This window comes from Mastigoproctus giganteus, chromosome 14 (assembly GCF_048544385.1).
Source record: "Mastigoproctus giganteus isolate SK-2022 chromosome 14, ASM4854438v1, whole genome shotgun sequence".
Lineage (NCBI taxonomy): Eukaryota > Metazoa > Arthropoda > Arachnida > Uropygi > Thelyphonidae > Mastigoproctus > Mastigoproctus giganteus.
In genome coordinates, this window is record NC_143588.1 from 47908731 (window position 1) to 47922769 (window position 14039).

Consider the following 14039-nt stretch of genomic DNA (forward strand, 5'->3'; position numbering starts at 1 on the left):
TTACATCCAGTTTTGAAAAGGACTATCAGATGGATGTACATTATGGTAAATAAATATTCAAAATAAAAAATTATTACAGCATTAGACTAGTCAAGTGACAAGGAAGCCAGACTTTTGCATGTCTACCATATGATTATTCTTTAACAGCCCTCATACATTGTTTTATAAATGTATATTTAATTAAAAATTTAATTAACCATGCAGAAAGAGTTTTAGTATTTCTGCTTCGAAACTATTTGCATTATTCTTTTCCTTTCACTCATGTGAAGGTTAATTGTTCTCAAAACCTGTGCTTCTGAGCTGGTGTTTCCCATCATCTTTTTATACCTTCTTATTCCACTGGTTTCCCCTTCTGCATGAAAATTTGCTCGTGTCCAACCAGTTCCTGAAAAAGGATGACAAATCCCTTCCTTCCAGTTATCATCACAGTGCACTTATCTGTACTCTCTCCAAAGTAATGGAGAAATCTAAAGTGCTAACTCTTAAATTGTCTTAACCTTCCATGATCACCAATAGGAATTACATCAGCATTAATCCACTGGTGGTATACAGTTATCCTCATTAATTCAGTTTTCGATTTTTTGGAAATCCAGTGTATTTTGAAGTCTCTACCATTCCCGACTAATGATATAGTGTTTTACGTGCATTTTAATACAGAAGATAATTTGAAATTTTGCATACAGTAAAATTCAAAATCTGAATTTGAGGCCTGTGACTTGTGAATAGATTGTCTAATTTGAAAAGACTGCTGAAACCACTACAGTCAAATGTTGCAATGAAATTGGAACTAAAATGAAAACTTGCTGCTGTACAGTGTATATGTCACCTTTATATTTTACATTTCTGTCTACTTTTCCAAAATTATGTGCAGAATTGTGGCAAATTCAAATACCACTGAGTTGTGCTATAGGTGTGTATGCAGTCCATTTTGTTCTCACCACTGAGGCCCCCAAAACACACTGATCACTAATCATACAAAACAAGTGATTTCCCAATCTAGATGCTCCAGCTACATAAGCTGGCCATAGGAGAACTTGCATAAACTAGTGACCAGTTTGACTTACATAAAAGGCTGAGAGTGAAGAGATTGAAAAACAAAAAAACAGTGAGTATAGCTGAAAAATGTATGTTTGATTAAAATTGCGAAAATTTTAATGCATGGAGGTATGCAGTAAAATATTAATGCATGGTGGCATGCAGCATTTTTTTACTAAATGGTTAATCCAAAGAGCCAAATTAAAAAATAAAGATGTGAAAATTTTCATTGTCCATGTGAAAAGAATGAAAATTTTACTGCATACCTCCATGTTCAAATTAGAAAATTCTAATACAGTCTGTCCTCGTATAACACGTGTTTACATTACACGAATTCGATCATACACGATTTATAAATAGGGGAACGTTATCTTATATAACACGAACTGAATTCGCTTATGCACGATTCGCCTTTGTGTTTACAAGAAATGGCAGTCGAACGCGGAATCACCCCAACTGAACGCAACACGATAGGAATGAAGAAGATTCTGAAAATGTATTTATGTGTTTTATATCAGTGAAGGGGGAAACACATTTCACATAACACACAAATAACGTAAAAACCCACACAATTCCAGCTATCGATAATTTGCAATTGCAATTAGATCGAGTTTACGACCAGTTTATAACAGATTCCACTAGCAGAAACGCAACTGGAAATTGTTTTATAGTAGTAACCCCCAGAAATGTGCTTTAGTAAAATGTGAGGTGTTAATAGTGTATCTCGGCCTTTACGGTGTTGTTTATTCAGTTGCTACACGCGCGCAACTTTGTTTATGTGTATCAAGCGTGCCTCCTCGTTTTGTAATTGTGTTTTAAAAATGAGTAAAATACTTAAAAGGTGTGAAAAGGAAGCGTCCTGGCGAAGACACTGCAGATTCAGAGAGAAATAAAAAAGAAGCAATATCGATAAACAGAGGCGGACTGGATCAAAAATTCTTACATGGGAAAATTTATAGTGGCCTCATACTACGGTTTATGGCCAAAATCACACCGGCCTCTGGCCCACCGGGATTTCCTGGATAAGGCTTATGGCCAGACCGCCTCTGTCGATAGAGAAAAAATATGAAATTGTGAAACGCTTTGAGCGAAATGAAAGACCATGTGATATTGCACATGCTACAGACCTAAATGAGGCAACGCCGAGAATTACAAAGAATGCAGAGAAAATAAAAACAACTTTCATAGCGGGAACAACTCAAAGTGTAATTAAAATCCATTAGATTAAGACACAAGGATTGGAAGAGATGGAACGGCTGTCTTTTCTATCTGTTTTTCGATTTTCTATCTGTTTGGATAGAAAATCAAACAAAAAACAAGTTTGCTTACGATAGAAGCAAAAGCATTAGCAATATTTTATTACGTAATAGTCGTAATAAAATACGTAAGCATTTTATTATGACTTACGTATTATAATTTATACTTACGTATTATAAAATACGTAAGTATTTTATTACGACTATTATTTTATTTAATATAATAAATTTTTTACGAATAAAATACGTATTTTATTCGTAAAAATACTTTTTTAGTATTAAAAAATACTAAAAATACTTTATTATAATATAATAAATAATAAAAAAATAAATATTTTTTATTATTTATTATATTATAATAAAAAAATATATTATTTTTTATTACGTATTTTAATCGTTATAAAATACGTAAGTATTTTTTAACGATTAAAATTACCCGATTATTTATTGTGTTTGGTAATGTTTTGGTTCCAAATGTGTGTTCAATCTTGGGTGGTCGGCACCTAACCCCACTTTTCCCAAAGGGCCTGTTGTTTATATTGCACGATTTTGCATTGCACGAGGGTTTCTAGGAACACAAGTATCGTGCTATACGAGGACAGACTGTATTCTATTTTTCTAAAATTCTATTTTTTTTAGTTATGCTTTATTTTAGTGTATAGTTGTATGTAATCTGTTTTGTAAATATTGATTTATTTGTGCAAACAAAAATAAAAAATAAGATTTATTTCTATACAAGAAAGGCAAAATTTCACTCAATCTTCAATCATACACACAGATTTTCCCAACTGTTCTAAAGTGATGTCTAACTGACTCACACAAATGCTATATGACAAGCTTACTTGCAAATAAGTGAAAGTACTTAGAGAGAGAGAGAGAGCCATTTTGCATGGATTACCAGATATTATACAACAAAAAATCCTGAAATATGACTCATTCTTTAGCAGGAATGTACAATTATACATAAGAAAAAAGCAATATAGATCAAGCTGCACGATTAGTAATTGTTGCAAAAATGAAACTTAGCAATATGGTATGACTTCAAATTAATAAGGTTTTATTGTATTCATCTTTGGACATATTCAATCAAAATTTGGTAAAACTCAAGGCGTTGTTGCTCTTGACATTTCCAAGGCTTTTATTGTGTTTGATATAAAGCTCATCGAAGCAAGCTTCTATCTTATGGATTACCATCTGTTTTTTGCTCTCTTTCTGTAACTTCTATCTTCTAACTTTTCAAATAATTCTGATGGTCTGCAAGGTACAGTTCTTTCTCCCACTATTTTCCTTCGTGTATATTAACAACCTTCTGCTAATTGTTAATCCTATCCATATTTTTGCTGATGATAGCACACTTCTCCCTTCCAATTTGAGAAGGTTGGTGCACTATGGCCTCTATGTTAGCATACCACAAACATCCATCCAGTTTGAGAACCTTTTCTTGCACAAATGCTTCAACTTCTTGAATATCCACCACAAATGCCTTAAATGTTACTTATTCTGTAGCAGGTACATATAATTATATATAATAAGTAATGTAATGCTTATTTTAGCATATGGCTTGCATACATCAAACTATGAGATTAGTAATGGTTTCAAAAATGAAACCTAGCAATATGTTATGCCGTTCAAGAAATTGAGTATCTCCAAATTACAATTGTTATTTTTTTCATATTGCATTAACTATCTGTTCTAAATGAATGCATTAACTATCTGTTCTAAATTAATGCATTAACTATCTGTTCACAAATGTCTACTATAACAAAACTAAAAGATTCCTAACATTTTAAATGAATATTGTGAAAATTCATCCAGTGTATAGAGTGGAGTAAAGAAAACTTAGCAAACTTGAATATTATTTAGACTCAGTCCTGTATTATTTCTTCACAAAAAAAAAAAAAAAAAAATCTATTGCTCCTGTGCTCATTTTTGATGACACTGATTCCTAGACAAGATATAATATCCCTATTGGGAATTACCCTGACTTATAATTTGTCTTGATTTATATCAAGAATATCACTTCCTCTGATCATCAGTTTTACTTTTCTTTGAAACAGCTACTGACTATATATCTCAAATCTGCTCTACCATGGAATATTCTTCCTACAGCTGGAGTGGTGCCCCCAAAATATCTCAAGCTCCTAGACTCTAACCTGACTGCTCTCTTTTGAATACTGAATAATGATCCATCTCTTACAAAGTCTTTCCATTTTCTGTCTATAGACATTCAACTTCTGCTGCATGGTTGTTTATAGATACTTCCAAGGATCGTGGTCTTCTGAATACATGGCTCAACCAGTCAACATCCATTCACCATACATTGCCAAACTCACAGAACATATTTTCCTCTTCATTTATCCCTTGTAGTTCTGGTCTCTAGGACAACCTTTCTTCTTTACAGAAATTCAAGTTTAATGTCAGCAAACATCTGTCTTCTCAGCCTTCAACATGTGGCGCCTCCGTAGCCAGGTGGGCAGGAGCGGCAGTGCGTAGCACACGCTTCTTGATTAGACCAGGGTTCGAGCCTGTGACCACCAAATATGGAGGATGCGGAAAGGTCAGGGAATGACCACCGCATATCCTCGGAGCAATATGGCCTTAGTTGCTAATGCTCCAAAAAACCAAATAACAGCAGGCCTTCAACGTGCATGGTAATAAGTACTCTAAGTTTTAATACCTCTCATTTGGTGTTTTAAAAAAATAAAATAACAAATTTATAGCCTTAGTATGAAATAGCGATTTGTCCATTGTGCAGTTAATTATAATTGAATATAATTTTTTTTATATATATTAATGTGTTGACAAAATTTCAAGGTAAATTTGCCTAGGCATCAGACGTTGGGAGGAGACGATACAAAGAACAGCGAGATGGTTAAATAGTAGAAAACCAAAAAGTCATACTTGGCTCCAGCCTCTAATTCACCCCATCATTGAACTCACAATAAATATGATAGCATTTTCTGTAAGTGGACAGTAAGATTTTTGATGAATTCATAATTCCATATTTTTCTTGCAGGCAAAAGAACAGCTTGAAAATGCACGAAGATATTATGAAATTATTAATAATGAACTCCATGATGAGTTACCAGCTCTCTATGACAGGTAATAATGTTCTTTATATATATATAAAAGTGGTATTTTTGGATTGGAATATAGAAATACTATAATATATACATGTATGAAACTACTAAATTTCATGCCTTGTGTGACCTTGGACAATATGCTCACGGATACTACACCCTCAAAAGCCCTTATTAGTGACACATCCTGTTTTGTTTGACCAACATGTTACCTCAGATATAATTAATAATATTAGTGATTACTTATGTTCAAGTTTAAAGACTTGCAAAACTCAAAGCACATTTATATTTTTTGCACACTAACAGCAATCAACTAACCCAGAAAGAAAAAAAAGTTTCTTTAATCCCTTCTTTTTTACATTTTATTAACCCTCTTCTTTTGGTTTGTCAGAACATGGCACTGCTCTTACCTTCATATATATTGGGGCTGGTAACCTTGAAGAGTAAAAAAAAAAAAACATTCCCTCAAGGCCAGAAATTGATAGTCATGAGTAGTAGTAGGAACAGTAGCCCTCTGGGCAACCAAATACTACCCAGAGGGTGGGAAGGACAATACAAAAAATAGTGGTGTGGATAAATAGTATAAAACCGAAAAACTTGGCTCCAGCCTTTTTAATAATTCACTACCAGGTTTTGGCGCATTATAGCTTTAGTTGCTAATGCGCCAATAAAACCCAACCAACTTTAACAATTCACTCCATCACTGAACTCACAATAAGCAAATTATCACCTTCCCCAATCCAGAAAGAACTGGGGAACATTGTTGGCACACCCAAGTAAGTCAAACACGTGTGTATGCACTTGTGTACACCTCAGTTCATCAAAGGGGTTAACCTCTGTTTGAGGTGTATAAGGCCTTGAATGGGTTGAGCACGCTGAATTCTGATGGGATCCTTCCACTTGTTCAGATTATGAACCTAGGGGGGCATAAATTCAAATTAAGAAAGGACAGATGTAGAATAGATGTGCGGAAATTTGCCTTTAGCCAGCGGGTGGTTAATTGCTGGAACAAACTTCCATCTGCCGTTGTGGAAGTTGATAGGTTGAATAAATTTAAGGAGGAACTGGACAGGCATTTGGAGGGAATGGTGTGATTTTTTTTTTTTTTTGGCTGATGCTGCATAAGCTCATACACTTGCTTTCTTGCATCACATGCCACTACTACTACTACTCAGACTGGAACAAGTTTATGAAAATTGCTGTTAAATGAATCACCCAGTCGCAAGTGCCAGGATGTAGTGCTTCCTGGCTAAAATGCCCAACCTGTAAAAAGGACCCTTTCCAACTCTACTCCAGAATTTGTGTATGCTGGAAAAGTAAAAAAAACAATCCAAACCTTTTAATATGTATCTTTTAATTTTGTTTGTTTTTGTAAGTTGCATACATTATTTTGACCTTTTTACTTGCTATGTATATATTTGTAGAAATTCCCCACACACACACTGTAGGGGAAATTTTGAAATGTGAAAATTATCAGTAGCCATTATAGGTATCCCTCAATGCATAGCATTTTATGTAATGAAAATCTAAAATTGATTTTTCACTAGGAACTTTACAGAATTATTAGACCTGCATAAATAGTCTGAAATATTTTAAAGAAATTTTCAGCATTGGACAAACTACACTCTCAGTACTGAAATAAAAATAGTTGAAATTGCAGAAATACTATTAGAACTGGAGATAAAAAATAAAATAAATGTCCAGAAAATAGCTTCATGTGATCACACATGAAGCTGCCTTGTGATGATCAACTGAGTACCAGTAGTATGGTTTAGCATCATAGACTGCACACTACCACTTGATTCTTATGTTTATTTATTTATATTGCATTCTTTATGTCAATCATGAATTTTGCAGGATTAGTTATTACTATATTTAATATGGCAAAATGTGTATAACACGTTCAGTGATTTTAATTGTATTCATATTTAAAACATTTAATATAAAGTTGAAATATATGTGTGAAAAAATATGCCCAGTAGTTTTATCCAGTACCTTTTCCAGCATTGTTGCATTATAATATTATGACAAAAGTATTGTTTTTGCCTTGAGCAACAGTTCCAAGAAATGCAGCTGAAGAAAACATAAAATAAAATAATAGTAATAATAAGTTAAAGAATATATAAATGAATAAAATTCATAATTTTTTGTTTTTTGTGGCATTCATTAATTATTTATTAATAATTTAGAAACACCATTCTGGGATGCTTTTTGTTGTGTCCTGACTGGAAGATAGATTTGTATTAAAAGTTGTGGATTCTAATTTCTAAAAGTTTGCAGGTATTTATTCCTGGTAGATGAATCCCCTCATTCCAAATTCCCACCTTGTATGCCAAATGACCTAATCAATAGTGGAAAATTAGAAATAAAAGCATCAGAATGCTCTCTATAAAAGAGTACATCCTACCAACCTCTGTGTTATTGACACTTACTGGTGTTATCCATCAAAAAATTAGAACATTTCACAGATTTATCCAGTCCAATGAAGGTGAATTTACAGTGAGGGCTGGCTGTGCTCCTTTGGTATGTGCAGAGACACAAATTCACACATTGCAAGAATGAGTCCATTAGCTGCTGTGCTGCTATGTCTGCTACAATAAAACAGTTTAATTGAAGTTAGAAACTCTTCTAGCCGCAGCCATCCAAAGTACAAATGAATATTTATTTATTTACATTCTCTTTGGGAATACAAACTTAATGCCCAGTATACCATTTATTACAGATGGAAGGAGGTGATCCTTTCCCCAATGAAACATCAAAATATATTGATTTTAATTTCAGACATTTTTAATTTCAGATTATAAATTTAAGAAAATTGTACTTGAAGAAAAACATCATATCAATATAAAAAAAAAGGGAAAAAAAGTGGTTCATTTATAAATAAAAATCAGCTAACATTAGTAAATATTCTGTTTTGTTTTTTCTAAATTATCTTATCAGAAAGTAAAATAGGTATTTGTATATTATCTAGCCGAATTCCATTCCTGGTGACAAATTTACAGACACTGTTTACAGCAGAGTCACATTTTCATTCTGATAATGCTAAGATTCATTCACAATTGTGCGAGTTAATGGAGATCTTGGCAGCCGAGAATCAAAAGGGCAGATATCTAACAAGAAAACCTGGCTCTCCGCTTATTTTGAAATCGTAAGTATTGACTGATACCATTTTTATTTGTTTTTATTTACAGTAAAATTTAAAATCTAGCACGCTTGTGGATTGAAAGGTGCTTGATTTTAGAGAGGTGTGTCAAGGTGGTTGAGCAATTCTAGTAGAACACATTTCAGTGAATGCTAAGCACTAACAACTGAGAATATTTACATTTGTAAACATTTATAATGAATAAAATGTGGTGCTAGTAGTTTCAGATGTAAATAGCAGTTTAATTTGTTAGTTATAAAGAAAGTCACAGCAAATGTTGCCACATGCTATAATGTCAATTTCAAATGCATTTCTAGTATGGTATTAGAGAGAATATCAGTGATTGTGCTTTGGAGAAAAAAATACTTTTGCATTGGATGGGGTGGGTGATGGATCCAGACTGTTTTTCTAGTGGCAGAGAATGTATATTGATGATATGTATGTGATTGACAGTAATTGAAATTTAAGCTTGAATTTAGCTTAAAATTATCTGATTTTTAACCATATAACATACATACCACACGAATAGTTACTGTGCAACAACTTAATATCATAAGCACAGTATTTGTTCCAATTTACTTGGGCCATTGAGGCAGAGAATTGCCACTGACTGGAGGATTTAAAAAAAAAATTTAACGGCATAATTATAATATATGTGCAGCTTATCAATTTACATGACTTTTTGATTTTAATAGTCTACTGTGAAGCATTTAAAATTCCCACACATAATAAAGATCACTAATGAATTGATAGATACTACACTATTTTATAACATGGTAGATTAAGTCTTTTATTATTGAAATGATACAATTTTAAAGTACTGAACCACCCCAATGCCAAACATTTAAACAATTTATGGCTGTTTCAGGAACTAACTGTTTCTCCGTCTTGAAGCCTGTTAATGTGATACTGGAGTGGCTCAGTCCTCCCCAACTGGAACAGGAAACTCCACTCCAGTATCATGTTAACAGGCATTAATAAATTACTTAATCTACCATGTAATAAAATAGTGTAGTATCTATCAATTCATTAACATAATAATGAACAATCATGTAGACCCCCCCTTCCAAGTAATTAAAAATCACTAAGTTTCATTTTTGGTGCCATTATAACTTATTGTGCTGTTAACTAGTTATAATTGCAACAAAATTCTTATGAAATTATGTCTGTTGTTTGTGAGCATCATGAAGTCACTGTTTACAGAAGGGATTCACCATAGATTTAATGAAGCATACTTTCTTCAGCTGTACTCACAGTAGGCATCTCTCTCTCTCTCTCTCTCTCTCTCTCTCTCTCTCTCTCTCTCTCTCTCTCTCTCTCTCTCTCTCTCTCCAGGCGCCTCCTTAGCCAGGTGGGAAGGAGCAGCAGTGTGTAGCACACGCTTCTTGATTAGACCAGGGTTCGAGCCCATCACCACCAAATACGGAGGATGCAGAAAGGTCAGGGAATGACCACCACATATTCATGGAGCAATATGTCCTTAGTTGCTAATGCTTCTAAAAACCAAATAACAACAAAACAAAACTCTCCCTCTCCATCCAGTAACCCTCTCTGAGGTCTTGAATCCACTAAACGGAACCAGATCTTGATTGTTGAGCTTTTCAACATCGCAGTGCTCTAATTCCTAAGGGATGAAGAAAAACCAGCACTGTTTTTCTCAGTTGTCAGGTTGCAATTTATTTCAGGGGCTAATAACACACTGGCTGAATGACAAATTGTTGAGGTCCACTCTGCTAGTTTTCCTCCAAACGTTTGTAATTATATCTCCAGGTTTTTGTGGCCATTCAGTTTACTACTCTTTTTCCTTAACCCTGCTGTGTTGGCACTGCACCTTTAAAGTGTAATTTGCAAATAATGAGCCCATATTAGTTATTTGTTGAAGATAAAATCTGTGAATTTCTGTACCTTCCTAAATATGGACAAATTTTTACTTGGTATGGTTTTGAATTTTAATTTATCATTTTCCAGAGTTACAGCTTGAGATGTACATAAACTTTGTAATAGTTAATTACAAGCATGTAAACTTGACTTCTTTTCCAGCAAATATGATGATATCACAGGCTAAAGAAGTGCAAAGTACTGCATATGGGTAGCAATAACTGAAGAGAAATGTACCAACTCTGTGGTACTACACTCAGGGAAGTGGAAAGTGAAAAAGATCTGGGGATAATTGTGCAGTCAAATATGAAGTTTGCTGAGCAGTGCAGTTGGGCTGCCAGGGCGGGTCATGGAGTCTTGTTAATGTTATATAGGAATTTTGCTGGCAGGGACAGGGAGGTGATTATACAGTTGTACAAGGCAATGGTCAGGCCACACCTAGAGTACTGTATACAGGTCTGGAGGCCTCATTTTAGGGAGGATGTAGAGTACAGAGAAGGGCAACAAGATTGGTGAGGGGAACAAAGGGATGCTCTTAACAAGAAAGGCTTAAGTTCTGCAAATGCAGCGCCTGGAGAGTAGGCACCTGCAAGGTGATCTGATTGAGGTGTATAAGGCCTTGAATGGGTTGAGCAAGCTGAATGCTGATGGGATTCCTCCTCTTGCTCAGATTAAGAACCTGAGGGGGCATAGATTCAAATTGAGGAAAGACAGTTGTAAAATGGATGTGCAGAAGTTTGCCTTTAGCCAGCGGGTGATTGATTGGTGGAACAGACTTCCAATATTTTGTTGTGGAATTTGATAGCCTAAATAAATTTAAGGCTGAGCTGGACAGGCATTTGGAATTAATGGAGGGGTGAAATCACAAATTTGTTAATGGAAGTATTTTCTGACCAATCCAATCAGCTACAATAATGTAGTCACATAGGATGCAAAAAATAATTTGGATATCATATACAGGTAGTTCCCGACTTTACGAGTTAATTCGTTCCTAGTGTGCGCTCATAAAGCAAAAACTCGTAAAGTGGGAATTTATTTCCCATAGACATATGTTAAAAATAGGAGTTACGTTCTCAACATTAATATTAGTTAGCTAATTAGTTTGTTTAAACAATGATTGATTTATCCAAAGAAATGAAAACGTAGCCTGTAAAATCAAGCAAATTATAATAATAAAGAAATTATTTATGACTTACAAATGTTAAAGAATGTTTATTCTTCATCATCGTCATCAACTAAATGCACACTCGTTGATCACTCATTATTGGCTCGGCACTCGTTGGTTTGTTGCACAAGGAGGTGTTTGTTTCTAGGATAATCTTCTCTTTTCTTTGTAAATTTCAATAGCATGCATTGAAATTTATAAAGGAACGCACAAATTGCAACTAATGCGATTTGTGCGGAGTTACAAGTTTACAAAGCTTAAAAACAAAGGAATGAAGAGAAGATTCTGAAAATTTATTTGTTTTTTATATGATTGAAGATCTCAGTAAAGGGGGAACACATTTCGCCATAACGTAAAAACCACACAATTCCAGCTATCGGTATTTTCGCAAATGCAGTAACATGGAGTTTACTACTCATTTATAATTCCTTGCAGTAACAGAAAAGCCCAATAAACCAGAAAGTGCAAATTGTTTTTATTGTTTTATGGTCGTGACCTCCAGAAATGTGCTTTAGAAAAATATCACAAAGCCGTTCAAAATTGGTTCTTAGAACAGAACATATGATAACGAAAGTGTAGTGCAATTTAATGATTTGAATTAGTAACTAATACAATTTACACTATAAAAATGACCTTTTAGAGAGTTATATAGCAAAAATTTCAACTTCCGAGGTTGTAGAACGATTTACCAAAAAACAATGTGTTATTGGGTTCACATTATGATATTTTCACGATACAATGGTGTCTCTGATTAATTTCGGAACGGATTAATATAGTAAAGTGGGATGCACTGTATTGTATAGCTATGCGCGTGGTTTGAAATGCGGTATTTATGAATGTTTAACATTCATTTTTTGCAATTAATGTTCATATTTTTGAATTTGTTGATTCTTGATACTTGAAAAAAAAACTCGTAAACCCGAGAACTGCCTATATGTAGATTTCAGTAAAGCTTTTGATATCATTTGACATGAAATACTACTGTACAGATTGGATCTGTATAGTAGGCCTGACGTAGCCCAGTGGTCAGGAGCGAGAGTGCATAGCACGCGTTCCTTGAGTGCACCGGGGTTCAAGCCCGTGACTACTAAATACGATAAATATTTGTATTGACGATTTATTGTAAACTCTACTGACTTGGTTGTCGTGCCGGAGTATAAACAGAAAATTTATTTATTTATTTATTAAGGGCAAGTTACTACTATGGATAAGGGATGGTTATATAGCAGAGAATGGTTATTAATGGCCACTGATCCTCATGGACTATTGCTATTAATGGAGCTCAGGTTGCTGTCCCTAAGGAGCCCAGCACTGAACTCAGGTTTCAGTGCTGGGCCCCTTACTGTTTTTCATTATTAACTAATGGTATCGATGAAGGCATGTAAAGTTTAATGCTGAACTTTGCTGATGATATGAATGTTGGCAGCAAAGCTAATGACAGGAATCAGGGTATGCTTCTGGAACGAAATCTAGAGAAATTAGGCAGACAGGCTTGGAAGTAGCATTTGAGTTTCAATGTTGATGTTTGCAAGGTTGGGTAGTAGTAATCCCAGAATAACATACAAATTGGGTGATACCACACCAACAGTAGTGAAGAACAGAAAAGATGTTAATCCCACATCAGTGCACTGATATGGGATTAACCCAAGTGAATCGTTTATCTTAATGCACGAAGAATCACTGTTGATAAGAATACTCTGCATTTTGATAAAAATTTATTGTTTTCTCAGAATATATTTCTGAATCACTTTTAATGCTTGTTTCAAAAATGACTTACATTTGTTTTACATCACATCACATCACATCACATTTCTTCAAAAATCACAAAAGAAAATTGATTTTTCACAAATTTCTATTAATTTTGGCAGAATTTGTGCACTGATATTATTACAAAATTCTACTTTTACGAGACTTATATTTAAATACATGTTGAAAACACTATTAAAAAAGGGCAGTATGGTAAAAAATCTACTGAACACCCACCTGTCATTTAAAAACTGATCTAAGAGTACAATAGGGCAGATTTTTATTTCTTTGATTTTCTTGCAGATCCTTCTACTTTATAGTTCTTCTGCATCCAACAATAGTCAGCCATCACGTTGACATTGTACCTCCCCTGGTACCTCATTTCCATGTCTTAAATGGTGTCCTGGTGAAATCTCTTACCCTGTTCTTCACTAACACTTCCTTGATTTTCTGGGAAATAGTCAATATGGGAGTATAAAAATTGTAACTTGACACTCATGTTGTAGCTCAGCTTCTTGAAGTTTGCCAACATATTTTCAATTATATCCTTGTTCCCTAAGAAGTTCTCAGCAATGGAACTGAAGCTAATCCATTCCTATTTTTCTCTTTTGTTTATAATTCCCTCAAAATCTTGGTCCCCCCATCATTTTGCAAATTTGAGGCCAACAAAAATATCTTGTTTTAGCTTCTCTTGGATGAACAATGTTAATTTAATACAAAGCTAGTTGAAGCAAGGA

General features: G+C 34.2%; 1 protein-coding gene across 1 annotated transcript in view; it reads left to right on the top strand.

Annotated features, from left to right (window-relative positions):
• LOC150075112 (myc box-dependent-interacting protein 1-like) overlaps positions 1 to 14039 on the top strand; it is a 101295-nt gene that overhangs the window by 66867 nt on the left and 20389 nt on the right. Inside the window, exons 7-8 of the mRNA XM_090388860.1 lie at positions 5308 to 5393; positions 8343 to 8519. Of these exons, the coding sequence (XP_090244986.1) occupies positions 5308 to 5393; positions 8343 to 8519 (263 nt within the window). The remainder of the gene's footprint in view (positions 1 to 5307; positions 5394 to 8342; positions 8520 to 14039) is intronic.